This window comes from Equus quagga, chromosome 7 (assembly GCF_021613505.1).
Source record: "Equus quagga isolate Etosha38 chromosome 7, UCLA_HA_Equagga_1.0, whole genome shotgun sequence".
Taxonomy (NCBI): Eukaryota; Metazoa; Chordata; class Mammalia; order Perissodactyla; family Equidae; genus Equus; species Equus quagga.
Window position 1 is genome coordinate 23,044,734 of NC_060273.1, and position 18,738 is coordinate 23,063,471.

The 18,738-nt window shown below is 47.0% G+C and overlaps 2 protein-coding genes across 4 annotated transcripts; one reads left to right on the plus strand and one right to left on the minus strand.

Moving 5' to 3' along the window:
• The first annotated feature begins 287 nt into the window (after positions 1-287).
• Positions 288-10,397, plus strand: FUS (FUS RNA binding protein). 2 transcript variants are annotated; one of them, XM_046666740.1, is made up of 15 exons: positions 288-395; positions 1,965-1,989; positions 2,079-2,233; positions 2,982-3,126; positions 3,306-3,493; positions 3,717-3,930; positions 5,548-5,582; positions 7,057-7,089; positions 7,899-8,002; positions 8,417-8,546; positions 8,808-8,909; positions 9,041-9,164; positions 9,502-9,602; positions 9,724-9,871; positions 10,195-10,397. In XM_046666740.1, exons 1-15 carry the CDS (start codon positions 383-385, stop codon positions 10,232-10,234), a joined length of 1,557 nt encoding a protein of 518 aa, XP_046522696.1. In that variant the 5' UTR covers positions 288-382; the 3' UTR covers positions 10,235-10,397. The 2 variants fall into 2 exon arrangements, with proteins under 2 accessions (XP_046522696.1, XP_046522697.1); XM_046666741.1 differs by having other exon boundaries at positions 308-395; positions 2,985-3,126.
• Positions 10,398-16,074: 5,677 nt separating this feature from the next.
• Positions 16,075-17,518, minus strand: LOC124242192 (apoptosis-associated speck-like protein containing a CARD). Of its 2 annotated transcripts, XM_046666924.1 has the most exons (3): positions 17,125-17,499; positions 16,779-16,835; positions 16,075-16,434 (listed from the first exon to the last, which is right to left on the minus strand). In XM_046666924.1, the coding sequence occupies exons 1-3, from the start codon at positions 17,396-17,398 to the stop codon at positions 16,178-16,180; spliced, it is 588 nt and encodes a 195-aa protein (XP_046522880.1). In that variant the 5' UTR covers positions 17,399-17,499; the 3' UTR covers positions 16,075-16,177. The 2 variants fall into 2 exon arrangements, with proteins under 2 accessions (XP_046522880.1, XP_046522881.1); XM_046666925.1 differs by lacking the exon at positions 16,779-16,835 and having other exon boundaries at positions 17,125-17,518.
• Between the last annotated feature and the right edge of the window lie 1,220 nt (positions 17,519-18,738).

The window sequence follows — 18,738 nt, forward strand, 5'->3', positions numbered from 1 at the left end:
GCCCCTCGCCCCGCCCCCAGAGGGTAATAGACCGTACCATTATGCCTTTATATGGGTAGAGGTGAATAACGGGCTAGTCCTGCAGAGCGACTCCGAGTTCTTTATCAGAGAAAACATGATTCTATACACTATTTTCAGGATACTTAGTTAATAAGCTTCCCTTCTGCCTGCTTAGATTCTGTATACACCCTGAAGAGCCGTAGGAGTGCGGCCGTGCTTTCCCTTTTTCCTTTCCGCACTTGGTGCGTTCTTCCGCCGTACGTAGGCGGGGAGGCGTACATAAACCTCGACGCTGGAGGCGGGGCTGTTCAGTCCTCGAGGCGTCGGTGCTCCGTAGCGTTGGAATCTTGTTGCTTGTTGGCCTGTGCGCGCGTGCGCAGACATGGCCTCAAACGGTATGTAAAGGCGCGAGGCGGCGGTGGTGTGCCGGCCCGGGGTCTCGTTCTCTCCCCGCTAGGCTTTTGTTTTTCGGTAGGACTCGGGCGGTGATTGCGTGTAGGATCTTCTCGCACGACTGTGGCGGGAAGCAGCAGAGAGGGGTGGGAAAGGGAGGCCGATGTCGCCATTTTGTTTTCGCTCGTCTGGCGTCTTGCGCGGGACAGGAGGTCTTCCCTTCCCAGTCCCTTTACTTGAGGTGACGGTTGGGAGGGACACTTGTCCGTGGTTTGAAACGTGAGACACGGATGGAAGTGCTCGGTCTCCGTAGTCGTTCTTTCCCCTGGGTCCCAGCCCCGTGCTCGGGCCCGCTTTGTCGCAGTGCTGCATCCGGGCACTCGGTGCGCGCACGCGCTCTGCTGGCCCCTCCCCCCTTTCTCGGGGTGCGAACCCCCCTCCCATCTCGTTTTGGCCCTGCTTTTTGTCGCGAGACCCTCCGCTGGAGACTCCGCGCCGCGTCGGGTGTGGGCCTCGCCGCCTGGGTCCCTCGGGAAGGGGCGGGACCGCTCGGTTCCCGCCTCGGTTGCCACGCGGCCGGGGGCGGAGGCTTGGGATCGGGGCTGCGCCCCCGCTTAACGGTTGTGTGTGGGGGGGATCGTCCAGCGGACTTGGGGACCGAGCCCGAGGGTTTTCCCGCCTAAATTTACTCTTTCTGCAGTGGGAACCGAAAGAACGGCTGCCCGAGGCCACACCCTCTCCCGGTCCTTTTGCCCTTTCCTGCGAGGGAAGCGCCGCGTTTCCTGTGCTGAGGAGGGGAGTTGATCTGGCTAGTGCGTCTTCAGCGTGGCGCGTTAAAAGCGCTTTTGCTACTTTTGGTTCGCCGTCTCTTCACAGCTCCGGGGAAGGCAGGGTAGATGAGGAAACGGAATCATTTGGACCCGCAGGCCTGGGCGCTCGAGGACCAGTTGACTGTTGCCTCCTGGGGCGAGCACTTTGATGATCTGTCCTTTGGGGTCAGAGGGCTCTTTTCTCTTGGCTCTGCTTTGAAAGCCCACTTTTCCAATTTCCAAGATTGGGCAAAGGGTGAAGAATGGTCTCTTTTGAGACATTCGGTTTCGAGAGTAGAAGCCACATTCCGAATGCTGCTGCCTCTAGCTTGAATTAAAACCCGGTTAAGTAGCTGTGGGACTTTGGCTTGATTCCTGGTAATAACTTTTCTCGTAGAGTGGGTGTGAAAAGGAAATGTGTGTGAATTTGTGCAGTTCTTGACGTCAACTGAATTTGCAGAACATGGTAGCTGTCCGCCAAGATTCTTGGTTTTTACAGTAGGAGTTAAGGCTTCTTAGTGACTGCAGAAATTTGCTCTTTTTTATGGTACGAAAGCTAGACTCTAATCTGCCAGCCTGCCCCTTCTCTCAACTATTTCAGGTGGGAATTTCTGCCCTTCCTTGCAACATAGTCTTGTTGGTTTTCTTACCTGGCGGCCCCAGGGCTTGACTTAAGGAATTTAGCCCTATTCTGTCAGGGATGCCTGAAGGTAATGTAATTGTATTGCTCGTTTTTTTCATAATTGTGTTTTTCTTTTGCAGATTATACCCAACAAGCAACCCAAAGGTGAGTGTTAGTTCTGGCCTTTCAGTTTGTAGGGGGCAAGGGTGGCTAAGGTATCTTTTCCTAATTGCACTATGTTTCTTTTTGTCCAGCTATGGGGCCTACCCCACCCAGCCTGGGCAGGGCTATTCCCAGCAGAGCAATCAACCCTATGGACAGCAGAGTTACAGCGGTTACGGTCAGTCAGCAGACACTTCAGGCTATGGCCAGAGCAGCTATGGTTCTTCTTATGGACAGACCCAGAACAGTGAGTCTCTTTTAGCGGGTCACCCTGCCTTTTCCTGCTCTTTCTGAATGTTGCTGTTCTTAAACCTGAGCAGTGCTCAAGTTTTGAAACTGTCCCATGTTTCTTTTCTGTTAGCTAGTCCATAACCCTTAAAACTTTTTGGAGTCTGAGTCCTTTCAAACAAAAATGCTTACTGGTTTATAGTTCTCTTCCCTTTTATTTTCTTGACTTTTTACTTTTTTTTTTTAATGCTGCACTTTTCCTCTTAGCATGAAAGTGAAACATGGAGGAAAGTATTCCCTAAAAAGAGAAAGTTTTAGATTTTTGATACTTACAGGGAGAAAATGATTTGCTTGAAGATGTTTGAAGTTAGACTACTACATATCATGTGATACACAAGGACCTGGAATTTGCCCTGAGGTTCTGCAGTGTCAATAATGTGGGTTCTATTTGTACTGCACACATAATGAGCAGGTTAAAATGCTATTAATGAGTAGGGATTTCTTGGGCTGTGATTACTTGTCCTGGAGACTGGCTTTGGGATGGGTGGGATGAGATTGGAACTCTGAAGTTGGTAAAAGTTGGAACATTAGCTTTAGGTAGAAGAGAAGGGTAACTTTGTGAACTGCAAGATTTCTAAGCAGTTTCTAGGAGGTGGACTCTTCAGGTATGGGTAGCATTAGGTAGTATATAGTATTTTCTTCAATCCATTCCCTGCCTTTTCTCTTTCTACATAGCTTTTGTGGTTTCCTTTCTCTTTTCTTTGTAGCAGGCTATGGCACTCAGTCAGCTCCCCAGGGATATGGCTCAACTGGTGGATATGGCAGTGGCCAGAGTTCTCAGTCGTCTTACGGGCAGCAGTCCTCCTACCCTGGGTATGGTCAGCAGCCAACTCCTAGCAGCACCTCGGGAAGGTAAGGAGTTGTCCGGGGGGCGGCAGGAAAGATTTGGGGTGAATTGATAGGGAATGATAACATGACCAGCAATAGGAGTAATGGGGGGGGTCTTTTTTGGGTACAGAAAATGGGGTATACCAAAAGCGAAAGGAAGTGTTGGACGTGCTGGTGTTATGATTCTTTTTTCTTTTCTTTAGTTATGGTAGCAGTTCTCAGAGCAGTGGCTATGGACAGCCCCAAAGTGGAGGCTATGGCCAGCAGTCTGGCTATGGTGGACAGCAGCCAAGCTATGGACAGCAGCCAAGCTCCTATAATCCTCCTCAGGGCTATGGACAGCAGAACCAGTACAACAGCAGCAGTGGAGGTGGCGGAGGGGGTGGTGGAGGTGAGAACGTGTCTTCAGTTTTGTCTCATACCTCTTTTCTGTAAGGATTTATATTCTGTGCTTGGCCCTTACTATAAAAGGATTCTTAAAAATGTGGTTTGCTTGTTCCCTAGATGTCTTTTTATTTCTATTGCCATTTATCCTTTGGCACTGTTCAACTGTTTTATGTCACTTCACAAGTCTTTTTTTCTCTTTTTTTAAAGCATCTTTTCTTCCCTGACAGGTAGCTATGGCCAAGATCAGTCCTCCATGAGTGGTGGCGGTGGCGGTGGTTATGGCAATCAGGACCAGAGTGGTGGTGGCAGCAGTGGCTACGGGGGAGGCCAGCAGGACCGTGGGGGCCGTGGCCGGGGCGGTGGTGGTGGTTACAACCGCAGCAGTGGTGGCTATGAACCCAGAGGTCGTGGAGGTGGCCGTGGAGGCAGAGGCGGCATGGGGTAGGTGTCTTGTGAGCCAGGGAGTAACATGAGTGGGGAGTGTGGAGGGCTGCATGAATCTCCTTTGAAGCCTAGTCCCTTAGTGCATGGTTAGTCTTATTCTAGGGATTTGTGAGGACTTTGACTTGGGGGCATTGATTGTTTCTTCGTACAGCCCTATTTTATTTTTGTGAGAACTTGGGAGCCTGAACTCCTCCTATCCACACCTCTGAATAGAGATTTGAGTACTGACACTTCTATTTCCAAAGAAAAAGAGAAAATATGTGAGTGTGTATGGATTGGAGTCATTGATATCCTAGGCAAGAAACATGGAAGTACTGTCTTCTTTCTCTGCAAGGGAAACCGATGATCCCACTCCTTGGTAATAAGGAAACTTATTACTTGTTTTCCCATGTGTCCTTAAAGGGAGTTGTTACTGGTTAACCTGACTTCAGCTTCCAGGAATTGGCTACTCTTCCTGTATTCTGTAGTCATTTGAATCCATGAGCTTGATTTGCACTAATTTGACTGACAGTAATGATTTTGTGTTTGACTTGGTGTATGGGGCTATCTGAAATGTGCAGACCCTTTGGGCAAGACACACTTGACAGTGGTATCACACCTATCTGCTCCACTGTCCCCCTTCCCCTGGTTACTTGTCCATCTGGACCTTCTTTCCTCCCTTTCTCGCTGTAGTTGATTTGAAGTAAAACTTTAGATTTGATGTTAAAGCATTCGTCAAATCTGTCAAATTCGTCAAATATGATTTGAAGGACCCTGCTCTGTCTCCCTTGAAAAGGGGAGGAATGTCAGTGTGGTACTCCTTTTGAAAAAAGTAGGTTTTTTAAGTGTGAATTTTTATGTGGTAAGTATTCAAGAGGTGGGTGGGGGCAATCTCAAAAACCATACAAAAATAAGGAAAACTCTGTTGTGTGCGTGTGTTTAATGCAAAACTTTGAAAAGCAAAACAACTGTTATGTGACTGTTAACTTGCTCTGCATTTTATGTGCCACAGGTATGAAAGGTGACATTGCAAAATACTCCGCTCTTCTCACAGTGTAGAAGGGGTGACCCCGGGGGTGGGGGGAGATCAAAACCAGCTCAGTAGTTAGGATAGGGCTTAGCTAAGTTTGTCTCGCTTTAAGGGGAAATTGCCTTTGGTTTTGACTTTTTATGGAACGGGGTTGGGTCTGCTTGCTGCTTTCATAGCAAAAACCACAAAAATGTGTTCAGGGCTACCCCAGCCTGGTGTGAAATGTCTTCTGGGTAAATTGGGGGTAGGGTTTTTAAACCAACTACTGGGTTGTCAGCCACTTGCGACAAGAGGAAAAAACATCTGCTACATCGGAAGAACAACCAAGGAAAATGGGTCATTTTTTTTTTTTTCCAGAGGAACTAGATACATAACATTTTAAAGCAAAATCCTTAAAAATTGTGTCTGAGAAATTGCACACGTGTGTGTGACATGCTCAAAGGTCAGACAAGGGGTGGTCAGGAAGGGGAATGTATTTTAGTATCCACTTGTATCCTTTTCCCAAAACACCTACCCATGTTTGGGGAATGTTAAACAAAATCAAAACACGCCCTTTTGTAGCCGTTGGAAGCTTCATGTCCTTTCTTCTAACTTGTCTTCTCCAGCGGAAGTGACCGTGGTGGCTTCAATAAATTTGGTGGTAAGTGAACAGAGTTTCCAAAATTCCCAACTCCCAGCAATGCTTTGTCTGATTGTTCATTTGCAGATGTCTTAGCGTGTTTTTAAGTGTCAAAGGTTTTGAAGTGTCCAGAACCACCTCCAGAAAGGGGTGGGATGGAATACCACCTGCTGCCAGATGGGTGCTAACCTGGAGGCAGGCAGGGGTAAGACTCAGCAGTCGTCTGGTACCAAATTGGTTTGACCCAGGTTAATAAGAGGTGTTTAGTAGGCCTCTTGACAGGAGTGTTGCCACACCTGGCACTTAGTGACCACCGTTACGAGAAACTGGAGAGTGTGTGCTGGAACACGTGTTGCCAACTTGGCTTTAGGATCCTTTTGATCAGTGTGTCCAAGGCTAGTGTGTGTGTATAACAACCTCCAAATGTTTTAATTCTGGAAGAGGGATGTGAAATATTGCCTTGCCCTGAGGATGGTGAAGTTGGTATATATTTATATACTAAGTACTGAATGGTGTCAATGCAATTCTACATGTATGTACTTAAATGCAACTCAGATGGGCAAATAGAAACTAGCTCTGGGAAGGAAGGTGTGGACTACTTCAAGAAAGATTGGGAGCATGTGTGGCTCATGGGAAATAACCAGGTCTTAAACAGCACAAACTGAATTCATGGAAAAATGGCAAATTTGAGAAGTCTCCCAGTAAGCTGGAACTTTTCTGGTTTGGTTACCTAACGAAAGGTTTCTTGATTTGTCTCAAACATTTAAAGCCAAAGGCTCGGGTTCATGATAATAGGTGTCATTGAGTGTGGGTACAATATATGTATATATATATGGTGAATTCAGATGAACTTTGGTCAAAGATGGTCTCTGGAAAAAAAATTGGAGGCTGCATTATGGAAATAAGATTTCTGGTCTGTTCCCTGGGACGTGCTTTAAAAATACAGTAGTTTTAATGTATGTTTCTCATTTTCATGTGGTTTTGGGGAAACTTAACATGGTATTAAGAATGGTATCTAAAGATGAAATTAAAAATTGTTCCACAAGGGATAAATGTTTTTGGTGTTAAAGTTTGGAGAAACTGGATGGATGCATATCACTTTGCTGCTGGTGAGCCCATTCCTCTCTGGGATGAGAGAACAGGGCCAAGCTGTGAGTTGATTTGTTAACTTCACTGGGTCTCCTTCCTGGCCTCCCAGTCTGTGCTGAGGACATTTCCCAGCCTGAGCTGGGGGAGGCAGCACTTTCTGAAGTGTGGAGTTGTCCCTGTGCGGACTCAAGTTACATACAGGTCTTAAAGGGGCTTGTGTCTTCCCCAGCCCTGCCTAGGATTTTCTCTGGGCAGGCAGCTGAGGACAGGGTTTGGAGTGAGACTGTGAGCACTTACCTGATATTTTGCAAGAGCTTGGATTTGGTGTTTTTTCTTTGTCTGTCTCCCTGTTGACTAATGGCTCCTCTTTCCTTGTTTTTTTTTTTTTTTTTTCATGTCACTTAAGGCCCTCGGGACCAAGGATCACGTCATGACTCTGGTGAGTCCACAGTTGGCGTGAAAGAATGGCTAAAGTGGTTTCAGGACTTTCCCTGGATGTTCTCTGAAACTTAAAGGAATCTGAAAAAGAAGAGCAGGGGTAGAGAAGGAGGAAAATGAAGGAAAGGGAATTTAGATGTGACTGTAGTTAGCAGTGATTTGTGAAGGAGAATATATCAGAAATACCTGATCAATGGTTTCCTTCTCCAGCAAATTAGTAGGTCTAGCAGGAGCCCTGGAATCTGCATTTCTAACAAGTCTCGAGTTGGTGATTCATCTGCCTGCGGACCATATACTACAGGAATGCTGGTTTTAAAGCATTTTTTTGTAAAATGTGCATCATGACCAAATTAGTGAATGAAAAAACACGTTAAAGGAAGCTTTTAGTGTATCTTTTGGTTATGTTTGTGTGCTGGGCTTTAGTGTAAAATAGATTTCTTACCTTGGGGTCTTCAACTGAAAGTTGAAAAACACTGGTTTACTTACTGTGTGATCTTGGGCAATTAACTCCTGAGCCTTGGTGGTTTCTTTAATGGGTGTTAACATGTTTCAAAAGGTAGTTGTAAGACTAAATTTAAGTTTTTGAAATGGCTGGTATACAGGTGCTCAAATAATGAAATCTCAGGGATGGATGTGGATTTCTTTCATTTGTCTGACCTAAACCAAATTATATTGGTTGCTTTAGAAGTTTTTTTCTTTGAAAGCTTAATATCAAGTATTTCTTAAGTTAGATTATTGAAGGTCACTCACTTGTTTTACTTTTGCTTGTTTTCTCCCTGCAAATTCGCGTTTCCTCTTGGGTTCAAGCAGAACAGGATAATTCAGACAACAACACCATCTTTGTGCAAGGCCTGGGCGAGAATGTTACAATTGAGTCTGTGGCTGATTACTTCAAGCAGATTGGTATTATTAAGGTACTTCTGGAGCAGAGTGAATGCTTTCTACTGGTTGCTGGCTTTGGGATTTTGCACATTAGTGGGGGAAAAAAAAGTCTTAATGGTTGCCAGCTTAATTGATTGAGGAGTGGTGGTTAGCTGTTGCCATTTTCTAGAAGAAATCACATCTTAACAAGGCACCATTAATTGATAAAAAAGAGAGTGTCCTAAACTCTTGGATTTGTAGGCTATAATCCTTAGTTTTATCTTTTAATATTGAAGTGAGAAACAACTGTAGTGCATGGCTTCAGTTCAAGTTACGTGTGAGATAGGAAATAGTAAATGGGAAGAGAGGAGCTAAAGTGTTACAGTAAACCTCAGGTGTTCTGAAGGAGGAAGTTGGAAGGTGGTAGTGCTATATATATTGTAAGACACTTGTGTTGCTTTCTTTAGACAAATAAGAAAACTGGACAGCCCATGATAAATCTATACACAGACAGGGAAACAGGCAAGCTGAAGGGAGAGGCAACAGTATCATTTGATGACCCACCTTCTGCTAAAGCAGCTATTGACTGGTTTGATGGTATGTATGAAGAGGCTGTTGGGGATGGGGGATAGGACAACTATCCTTGGGAAACAGGCTACATTTTGAGGGTTCCTTTGAGTTTTCCAACATTTTACTTTATTTGCTGTTTCAGTGTAGTCTCATTTTGCCTATGTCTCTTTAGATTATAAACCTTTTCCGGAAGGCATTGTGTTTTCTTACCTTGATTGTGCCATGTGTACTTTTGAATCCACGGATCTTAATAAAATGTCTCTTTTTATATGTCCTTTATTTCTTCAGGTAAAGAATTCTCTGGGAATCCTATCAAGGTCTCATTTGCTACTCGGCGAGCAGACTTCAATCGGGGTGGTGGCAATGGTCGTGGAGGCCGAGGGCGAGGAGGTAAGGAGCCATTTTATGCTGTTGGTATAAAGAGGTGATGAGGAGAGGGGACGATGGTAAGGGCTTGTGTAGAAGAGGTTAGGTTAACCGAACTTGGAAGGGAAACAGACCGATACTTGTATCTACACTAGGACCCATGGGCCGTGGAGGCTATGGAGGTGGTGGCAGTGGTGGTGCTGGCCGGGGAGGATTCCCCAGTGGAGGTGGTGGTGGTGGAGGACAGCAGCGAGCTGGGGACTGGAAGTGTCCTAATCCGTGAGTGAAACTTCTTTAATTATTTCCTTAGTCCTCTTACATGTGCCTTTGATGCTATGGTAGAGTTGTGTCTTTTCTAAACTAATGTCAAGGCCCCACTGATGGGGACAGATTTGGCCGAGAGCTTACCTAGGTAAGGTCATGATAATGGGAAAGATATTGGATTGGGTTCAGTAATCTGCAGTTTTTGTTCCTGGCTCTGCTCCTGAGAAGCAAGCTTTTTTTGCCTTTCTGAGGCCTCAGTTTCCTCACTATCTATATGGTCCCTGGAGTCTTCCTAATTCTGAGTTTTGCCTACCTCTCACTGCTCAACACTGATTCCCTTCCTTTTTCTCAGTACATGTGAAAACATGAACTTCTCTTGGAGGAATGAATGCAACCAGTGTAAGGCCCCTAAACCAGATGGCCCAGGAGGGGGACCAGGAGGCTCTCATATGGGTAAGGAATAGGCGGAGCTGATAATGCATTAGGATCAAAATCCCTTAATTTTAAGTAGGGAGTCTAGCGGGAAGGTAGGGGGGATTTGGGGGATGTGATACATCATCTCTTTTGTTCCTAGGTGGTAACTATGGAGATGATCGTCGTGGTGGCAGAGGAGGCTATGATCGGGGCGGCTACCGAGGCCGAGGCGGGGACCGTGGGGGCTTCCGAGGGGGCCGGGGTGGTGGGGACAGAGGTGGCTTTGGCCCTGGCAAGATGGACTCCAGGTTAGTAAGATTCTAAATTGAGATAAAAGTAGAGCAACTGAACAGAGGTTGTGGGATAGTGGATAGCAAGGTTCTGTTGAGGGTGGTTTCATTTTGAGGGCTAGATTGGAAAGCTGAGTTACAACCATAGAGGGTAGGAAGGAGGGGAAATTATCTCAGGCAACTAATCTGTAGACCCACACTTAAAGACTCTATACTCTGTATGTAGAAGGAGGAGACATTTCTTGGGGTGGGTAGCAGGGGCAGATGGGCAGATTGGATTTTGGGGGTAGGGTGGGTGGAGAGGTTGGTAACTCAGACCTAATGGATACTCTTTCTTGCAGGGGTGAGCACAGACAGGATCGCAGGGAGAGGCCGTATTAACCTGGCTCCTGAGGTTCTGGAACAGCTTTTCTTCCTGTACCCAGTGTTACCCTCATTATTTTGTAACCTTCCAACTCCTGATCTACCCACGGGTTTTTTGTGTCGGACTATGTAATTGTAACCATACTTCTGGTTCCCATTAAAAACCATCGTTTTAGTTAAATTTTCTTCCTCTTCTTCCTCTTCACTCTCCTGGAGGATTGATGTCCGGGTCAGGAATGTGGGCAGTCTTCCTTTTTCATATCATCCTGCCTAGCAGGAACTGGTGTAATTTGTTCCTGCTTAGCAGGAACTGGAATAAAATGTTTGATATTTGGTCCATGGGAGAAAAGGTCAAATAGTATCTTTGAAAGTAGAGATTAAACTTTTCTGTCATGACAAAAATTGGATGTATGTGAATCGGGTAAATGAAGAACACATGCTAGGAGTGTTGCCCAAAATGTATCCAACTTTGTGGGAGTTTTCCCGCATTTATTCACATGCTGGTCTTAGTGAGTTTACTATTTATAGCTGTTTTATCCTTTTTAAGGACTCTTGGCACTTTTCTGAGTGGAAGGGCTCAAAACAAATCAGGTTTGCTTTTGGGGCTTTATTCAAACTTGACCAAGATGGGGAGTGCATAGCTAGCCAAATTGGGTCTTTTGAGAGAAGAGTAACTGAAGCACCTCCTTCATGGCGGAGGTTTTGTTGGCTTGCTCACTCCACAGGCAGAAAATGAAGTGTGTGGGTTATGTGGCTCTCAGAGTCAGAAAGTGGTAGTGCTAGGACTGAGTCCTAGTCTTCTGACCTAATTCCTTAGCAGTTTTATTCTGAAACTATTTTTCTGAAGGGGACAAACTCCTATCCCAAACATTTTGTGTAGACTTAGTTAAGAGGATGGTAAATTTGAGGGGGGAAGCTTGGGAATGAAAGAGATGGTAAGGGAGAAGGTTGGCTGGGAAAGGATTGTAGAGGCAGTTCCTTGTACTTCAAGGTAAGTGACCTGACCCCTGACACAGCCACCGTCCAAGGTGTCTGATTAGCGGGTAGATGCAGTTTGGGGGGCTTTTCCAGGAGAATGGGTGGAGATGGCAATAGCAGAGGGCATGTTGGTTCTGAGAATCTTGTTCTGGTTCCAGCTCATCCTTGGTGAAAAAATAGGCCTTTGGGGTTTGGACTCTGGGCCCTCTGCTCCTTGCTACACTTCCTTGTAAATAGACAACTATTAGCCATGTTTCTCTGTTTGGTGAGAATTTTAGACTAGTCTTGTATTCTAAAGAATATGTTCCTCTTAATGAATATTGAAGATGGTCTGCAATCTTGAACCACTAGCTGCTTGCTTGGCTTTCTAAGATTGGAATTGCCATTGGGACAGGCTAACTAGGAGTAAGTGAGCAGGATAGATTGTGGGTTGGGAGAGGTGTGCTGCAGGTCTTTCTGCCTCCTTTGACTGAGTTGTCTGTCTTCAGCTTTTTTTCTTCACTTGCTGGGCCTGCCTGTTTCAGTAACTTGGATATAGGGTTGAGGTTTAGTCACTCATGGCTAGATTGACCAGGAGTCCAGCCCCTATGGGACTGAACACATTACTTGTTATCTAGGCACAGTTCTTTTCACTTCCAGCCTCTTGTCTCTTAATCATCCACCATGGATTTTGTAACCAGATCTCACTTCCTATACCAGTTTGCAAGAGAGGCTGAACTTTGAGATGTGGAGTCCCATCTGTAAACATTCCTCTTCAGTCTTTCCAGAATTCAGACTCCCTTTCCTACCTTTGGGCCCTAAGTACTTAGAAAGCATCTTTCCTTTCATCTTTATTATTGTGAAGTAACTTTAGACTCAGAAGAAAGTTTCCTCAAAAATTATCTCATTCACCTGCCCATGTGCATGCAATCTTCATGGTGCTGGCATCGAAGAACTGAGGAAGTGTCAAGTGGATCTGGCTAGCAGATTTGACTTTAGGGTTTGTAGAAATTATTGGGTCCTCAATCTTAGCGTATTAGCAGTTAGAGGAGCCATTAAATCTAAAATTCTCTATCCTTGATGTGAAAAGTTTACCTCATGAACAGGAGTTTGGGTCTGGAAATAGTGCTCTCTGCTGATGGATAGTGCTCTCTCAGCTCCTTGGGAGAGAAGGGCCCCTTTAACAAGAACAATTGAGAGCTACCATTGTGATTGGAGACAGGAAAGGAACTTGGCCTGTTGAGTTGAAGATTTGGGATTCTCTGTGCTGTAATGGAGAACTCCAAGGGGGGGGCGGGGAGCGGGTGAGTGGGATGGTTATGGGAAGGATACACTTGAAAGGAGCAGGAGCTAAGCTCTGCAGCTAGGTCCTGCACACACCTCTGTGGCAGTGATGCACAGTTGCATGGATTCCCTGTAGGTGTTCATCGCAATGTCCTTAGGCTTCACTGCAGTCCCTTTGGGGTGGCGACCTCGCTGTTAGAGATCTAGGCTGATGGCTTTTTGTTGTGTTTTCCAGTTTGAGAGAAAACTGCCTACCTGTGTAAAAAGGCAATTCTTACTGTGGGAAGGCATCAGCAATCCTGTTTGAGTCTGACAGGTGGCGGGGCCAAAGTTTCTATACAGCAGTGTGTCTAAGTTGAACACATAAATGGATCCCTTGGCAATTTTGTTAGCATGTGGATTCTAATTTGGTGTGTAGGGCACGAACTCTAGCAATGTTGACCCTGCTGGTTCAACAGCATACATTTGGAGCTGTGCTCTAAAGTTTTGCAGAGACTCCTTTTCTGCTAATTCCCTCCACCTTCCCTGTGAAGGGGAACTTTGTACAAAACCTTCTACATATGCAGTACTACCTAGGAGCTAAGAAAAAGGTTATGGAAAGCTGGGTCCTGCATAGGGGTTTTTGTTGTAATTAGCACAGGCTTAAGCCAACATTGGCTTTTGTTCTGCTTGTTCCTTTTCAGTCTTGTGATGCTGGAAGAATTGATCAAAAAATGTTGATTGCTGCAGATGCTATTCTAAACTATTGGGGAGCTAGGAACAAAAACATCCTGGTGGAGATGATTGCTAACTTCTTTGGGCCGGTTGCTGTTAGGGGTGTGCTATGTCCTGTTGTCCCCACTTTATAGATGGAGAAGCTGAAGTAGAAACTGGCCCCAATCTCATAGCTGGTGAGAGAGGTGGAGCAGGGATTTGAATCTGTATCCTTTGTCTGTAGAACTTCTGTCCTTCACCATTATGCTGCACTGTGTTTAAAGACTTCTGGTAGAACTCTGAGTTGTCCCCCAACTCCAATAAAAGGGAAAAAGGAAGTCCCCAAGAAAGTTTTTAACTTAGAGGAGCTGTTTCTTTTTTTTTCTTTTTAAAGATTGGCACCTGAGCTAACAACTGTTGCCAGTCTTTTTTTCTTTTCTTTTCTGCTTTATCTCCCCAAATCTCCCTGGTACATAGTTGTATATCTTAGTTGCAGTTCCTTCTAGTTGTGGCATGTGGGACGCCGTGCCACAACGTGGCCTGACGAGTGGTGCCATGTCTGCACCCAGGATTCGAAACGGCAAAACCCTGGGCAGCCACAGCAGAGCGCGGCGAACTTAACCACTTGGCCACAAGGCTGGCTCTCTAGGAGCTGTTTCTTAGAGCCAGTTCTTTTGCCTCAGGCCTGCACTGGTTTTTTTAGCTGCTCTTTTTAAGGGTGTCTCTTGTTTAAGGAAGTGTTAGCTATGGCCCCATCTCATGAGAATCATTAGGTTCCTGTGAAGTTTTTAAAAAATCCTCTGTTAGACACTAAAGTTTCACAGTAACTGCCATTTATTTGATTACTTTTTACATGCAAGGCACTTGTACTGAAGTTGAAAAGATGTTTTCTTATTAGGCTTAGTCTAAGAGGAGAGTCCAATGTGAAAATAGACCATACAATATGGTTTACTTTACCAGGAGACACTGCACTGGAAGTGCCACTGGAGCCCAGAGGAAGGCAGGCTAGGACAGGTAGATTTCAAGGTGTCCAGAGTTGAGAGACCAGCATGTGCTAGGGCATGGGGTGTGTGAGCAAATAGTGTTGTTGGGATCATGGGGTATATGAAGAGGAAATTAGGAGAGGCTGGATGATGGGGTCCTTAAGGGCCCGGCTGGAAGGAGAGTTTAGGTATAATGTTAGAAGTGAGACAGTCTATTTCCATGATCAGTTTTGGTCACTCAGGCCCTTGAAGGTGGTAGACTAGAGGCAGGGAGGAGGCCTGTTGCAGGTAGGACACGGGCAAGCCAGGTGGGGGCAGTGAAGTTGAAAAGGAAGGTGATTGGATGTAAGTTGGGAGAGCTAGCATCAGGCAAGACTTTTAGTCTTGAATATTAGTTGGATGTTGGTCTTGGATGTTGGAAGAGCTAGCATCAGCAAGACTGACTAAATCTGGGTTTTATGGAACACACTAGGATTTCTTGTTTTCTGATTAGGCTGTTGCTGTTGCCATATGTCAAGGGATGGTAAAACGAAGACAACTTCAGTTTTGGAAATGGTAAGGTCCTTGCAGGACATATAAGTGAACACATCTTGGATTGAATAAGGCTTGAATTATAAGACTCAAGAAGACTTGGTAGAAGAGGGTTGAGGATGGAATAGGGAGCATCAGCATGTATTTTGTGGGAATGGTTGGCTAAACAAAGATGAGCCCACAGGATGCTTAGTGTTAGGGCTGATTCCCTATTTTGGGGAAGCTCAGCTTTCCTGGAGTCGTGAGTAGGCTTAGGAGCAGTCTCATGTGACCATGTAGCCTTGACAGTAGTCACATCTTGGCTTCTTGGTAGCTTCTTCCTATAGCAAACCACTTGTTTTCTCTTGTCGCTCTGTTGATCCAGTAGATCAGAATAGGGAAGTGTTAGACACAGACTGTCAGAATGAGATTGTACATAGACCCTTGAGGGAGTGTGTGCGGGGGGGGAATAAACACACTGCATTTGCTAATTCTTGTGTTACCTAGGTGGGGTTATTCAAAGTGAAGTCTTCACACAGCTTTGTCATTGTGGGCTGATGTATCATTGTGAATGGCACAGAACCAATCACCTTGTACCCTCATACCTGGATCCCCCGGTGTCTGATGATTTAACTCCTAAGTATGGGATACTGGCCCTTCTTGGGCCCTGCCTGTTGCTTTGCATAGCCCCCCCTACCCCCCAGGCCAGAATTTGGGTACAAAGTGTACTCAGGAAGTAGGCTTGGGATCCTGGTTCCCTAATAGCCTCTGGAAAGGCTCTTTAAAAGAGCTGTTTGCTAGAGAGAAATACTCGTATTTCCTGTTATAGGCAAGAGAAGAAACAGTAGAACTCATTTCCTAGATGTTTTTGTGGTTGGCATGTTTTCTGAGCGAAGTGTAACCTATAACCCCTTCCTTCAGGGGGTGGGAGGGAGCAGTGGGAGCAACTAAGCCTGCTGGTGATGGTGCCAGTGCCAGAAGGAACCCTAGAATTACACTTGGTGGCTTGTGTTCTTCTGTCTTACGTTTAGATGATACTTCGTGTCTCTGAAAATTGCTCTAATTTTACAATTACTTTTTTTCCTAGGGAAGAAAAAACGAGAAGCCATATAGTCTGTTTCTAAATGCCTCTGACAGATCTGACCCCCCACAGTTCCACACCCTTTGTACATAACCGTATTTTAACTTTTAGACCTTGGTCACAGGGCTAGCTGTAGCCTGAAGGGCAGACCCTCTGGGGTAGCACTGGAGGAGTCACCAAATGGTGAATGAGGGAATGTTCTGCGGTGACTGTGAGGCAGAAAGGATGAAGTGTCTGGGGAGCCTGCTGCCCTGGGAACAGGCAGTGAAGTAGAGCTTCACCTGAGCTGCTGTGGCATTTGGGTATGTATCCTGCAAGTGCTGTCAGGCTGCAAGTAGGAAAAACACAAGTGCAAGCTGGTTTTTCATATATTGTGTATAAACAGATCAGATTCAGGACGATTTGGCTGGAATGCCAACAGTGACGTGGGGGGCGGCTGCTGGGCAAGATGCCTCAGCTCTGCTCCAGGTCAGCCACCAGGTATGGCTGGGTTTCCTTCAGGGCGTGAAGGAGCAGATCCTTGCAGGTCAGGTTCCAGGCTGGAGCAAAGCTGAAGAGCTTCCTCATCTTTGCTGGATTGGTGGTTTCTGCCCGCACTGCCTGGTACTGCTCCTCTGTCAGGACCCTCCCATACAGGGCATCCAGCACCCCATCCACGTCTGTGACCCGTGCGATGAGGGCTGCCCGGTGCTGGTCCATGAAGTGCAGTGCTAGGGGCAGGAGGGAGGAGAGCAGGTGAGCCTGGTGCCCAGAGAGGGTGTTGGGGCCCGTCCCTGCTGAACACTTTGCTTTCTTCAGAAATTGCTCTGAATGCAGCCCTAAGGGGTGAAGCTTAAGGTGGCGGCAGTCCACCAGGACTCTGGATATAGTGAGATGAGTATAACTTTGTCTCCCTTTCTTCCCCCAACCAGGTTGGGCCAAGGTGGGATTGGTTGGCCCAGCCTGCCCTCTCCCAGTGCTGTTGGCCTGGGACTGCAGATGGACTATGCTGGGGTGCTGTGGGGTGGGGCTGGAGAGGTGCCCAGGCAGGCGAGGTTGGGTGTGAAGGCCTCACCTGTCTTGGCTGCCATCTGGGGAGGAGCCTTCATCAGGGCTGGTGTGGCACCAGGTTCTGTAAGGAAATCAGTTAAGTGCTTCCCTTCCCTTCCTCTGGTATCTCCAGTCTCTCTGGGGTCAGAGGCCCCTTGGTCCGGAAGCAAAGGTCAGGACCAAGAGCGGGAAACTTCCCCGCCTGGCAGGAGGAGCTTTTCTTAGAGGGGAGGAGGAACAGGAAGCGAAAGAGCCCAAGGGGCAAACGTTCAGATTGGGGGTGTGTGGGTGAGAGGATACTGGAGGAGGGCCGGGGTGGGGGTGGGGGGGCGCGTCGGGACCCCTGCCAGGCGTAGAGGGGGTGTGCTCACCCTTGCACGCGATCTCCTGCAGCCGCTCTGCCGTCTCTTGCATGCCCATGTCACGCAGCACCAGCTCCGTGAGCTCAGCCCCGTACGCCTCCAGATAGAAGCTGACGAGCTTGTCGGTGAGGTCCATGGCATCCATGGTCAGCAGCGTCCCACGAGGGATGCGCCCGTAGCCTTCGCGCAGCGGCACTGAGAGCAGCTTCAGCTTGAACTTCTTGAGCTCATCGGCGGTCAGGTTTTCCAGTGCCTCTAGGATGGCGTCGCGCGTGCGCCCCATGGCTCTGGGGTCCCCTGCTGCCGTTTCCGCCGCTGCAGCTCACTCGGGGAGTCCCTCGACCAGGAAGTCTGCTCTGAGGCGGGACCTGGAACTCCCCGCCTCTGCTCCAGCCCATATTGCCCTCCAGCATAGGGTGCCCCCGCCTACCCTGTTGGTACCCACCCACTAACGTCTGCAGACTCGATCCCCTGACCATCGGAGGGCGCCAGGATCGCATCCTCTGGCTTGTCCGCCTTCTGGCAGATCCAGCGGAGAGGGGCTTATGGGTGGCGCCTGCGTCTCCAGGCTTGCGTTAACTGCTAGCACAGACCAGGAACCTGGTTTGTTGGAGCTTCCAGGCTTAGAATCTTGGAATTCTAGAACCCTGAAATCTCTAGCTTTCCCTGAACCTTACCATCCTCTCTCACATGTCTTAGAACCATAGAATCACAGAATCCTAACAACCAAAACCGTGTAGCTTCCCAAATTCCAGATACTGGGGAAAAATGAGGTGTAAAAAAGTGTAGAGAACAGCTGTGTGTGCTTTCTCTCTCTGAGCCTCACTTTCCTTATCTGTGAGATGGGGAGAATAACACTCAAATTCACTTAGCAAATATTCCAAGGTAACATGGGCTACCTGATGGCTCCTGAAACTTTGCCAAATGTTTCCTGGGAGAGCCAGAATTTGGTCCTAGGAGCTGAATTTCTTGGGAAGTGATCACAAGAAATATTTGTAATGATTGAGAAAATTCTTGACTGGAAGGAAGTCATGGGTGGAGAGCCACTCTGGGCCCAGGTAGCTTGACCCAAAAGAGCAGGTAAGAGGTGGCACAGGTTGGTGTTGGAGCCCAAGCTGTGCCCAGAATCCTTAACTCACCCTTAACATGTGTGGGAAGGTCCCGCTGGTCTGGTCCCTCAGGACCTCACCAACTTTGTCTTGTACCACACCCTGCTCTCCATCTCGAAGTTCCAACCACAGTGACCTCTCAGTTCCTCAGATGTGCCAGGCTCCTTCACTTCTCCAAGCCTTTGCACATGCGCTTTCCTCAGTCTGCCTGACAAAATCTTGAAAGTTTAGGTCTCAAGTTAAATGTCACTTCCTCCCAGAGACCAGGTTTAGAATCCGTCCCAGACTAGTCATAATACCTGCTGCTTATTTGTAGCTTTCATAGCAATTGTGACAAAATTGTAACTAACTTGGTGTATTTGTTTAGCGTCAGTCTTCCCAGCAGTCTGTAAATCAGGCCTGTCCAGATCACTGCTCTATCTACAGCATCAGGAGCAGTGTTTGACCTATAGCAGGTGCTCAATAAATCTTTGTGGAATCAATAATGAATGAACGGGCCTGGTGGCTCGATCGG

Excerpts from the sequence above, each read along its gene's own strand:
- LOC124242192 (XM_046666924.1), bottom strand. The coding sequence starts at position 17,398 with ATGGGGCGCACGCGCGACGCCATCCTAGAGGCACTGGAAAACCTGACC. Across the intron at positions 16,836-17,124 it reads GCAGGAGATCGCGTGCAAGG|AACCTGGTGCCACACCAGCC; the intron begins GTGAGCACACCC and ends ATTTCCTTACAG. Across the intron at positions 16,435-16,778 it reads CCAGATGGCAGCCAAGACAG|CACTGCACTTCATGGACCAG; the intron begins GTGAGGCCTTCA and ends TCCTGCCCCTAG.
- FUS (XM_046666740.1), top strand. Across the intron at positions 1,990-2,078 it reads ACCCAACAAGCAACCCAAAG|CTATGGGGCCTACCCCACCC; the intron begins GTGAGTGTTAGT and ends CTTTTTGTCCAG. Across the intron at positions 9,165-9,501 it reads GACTGGAAGTGTCCTAATCC|TACATGTGAAAACATGAACT; the intron begins GTGAGTGAAACT and ends CCTTTTTCTCAG.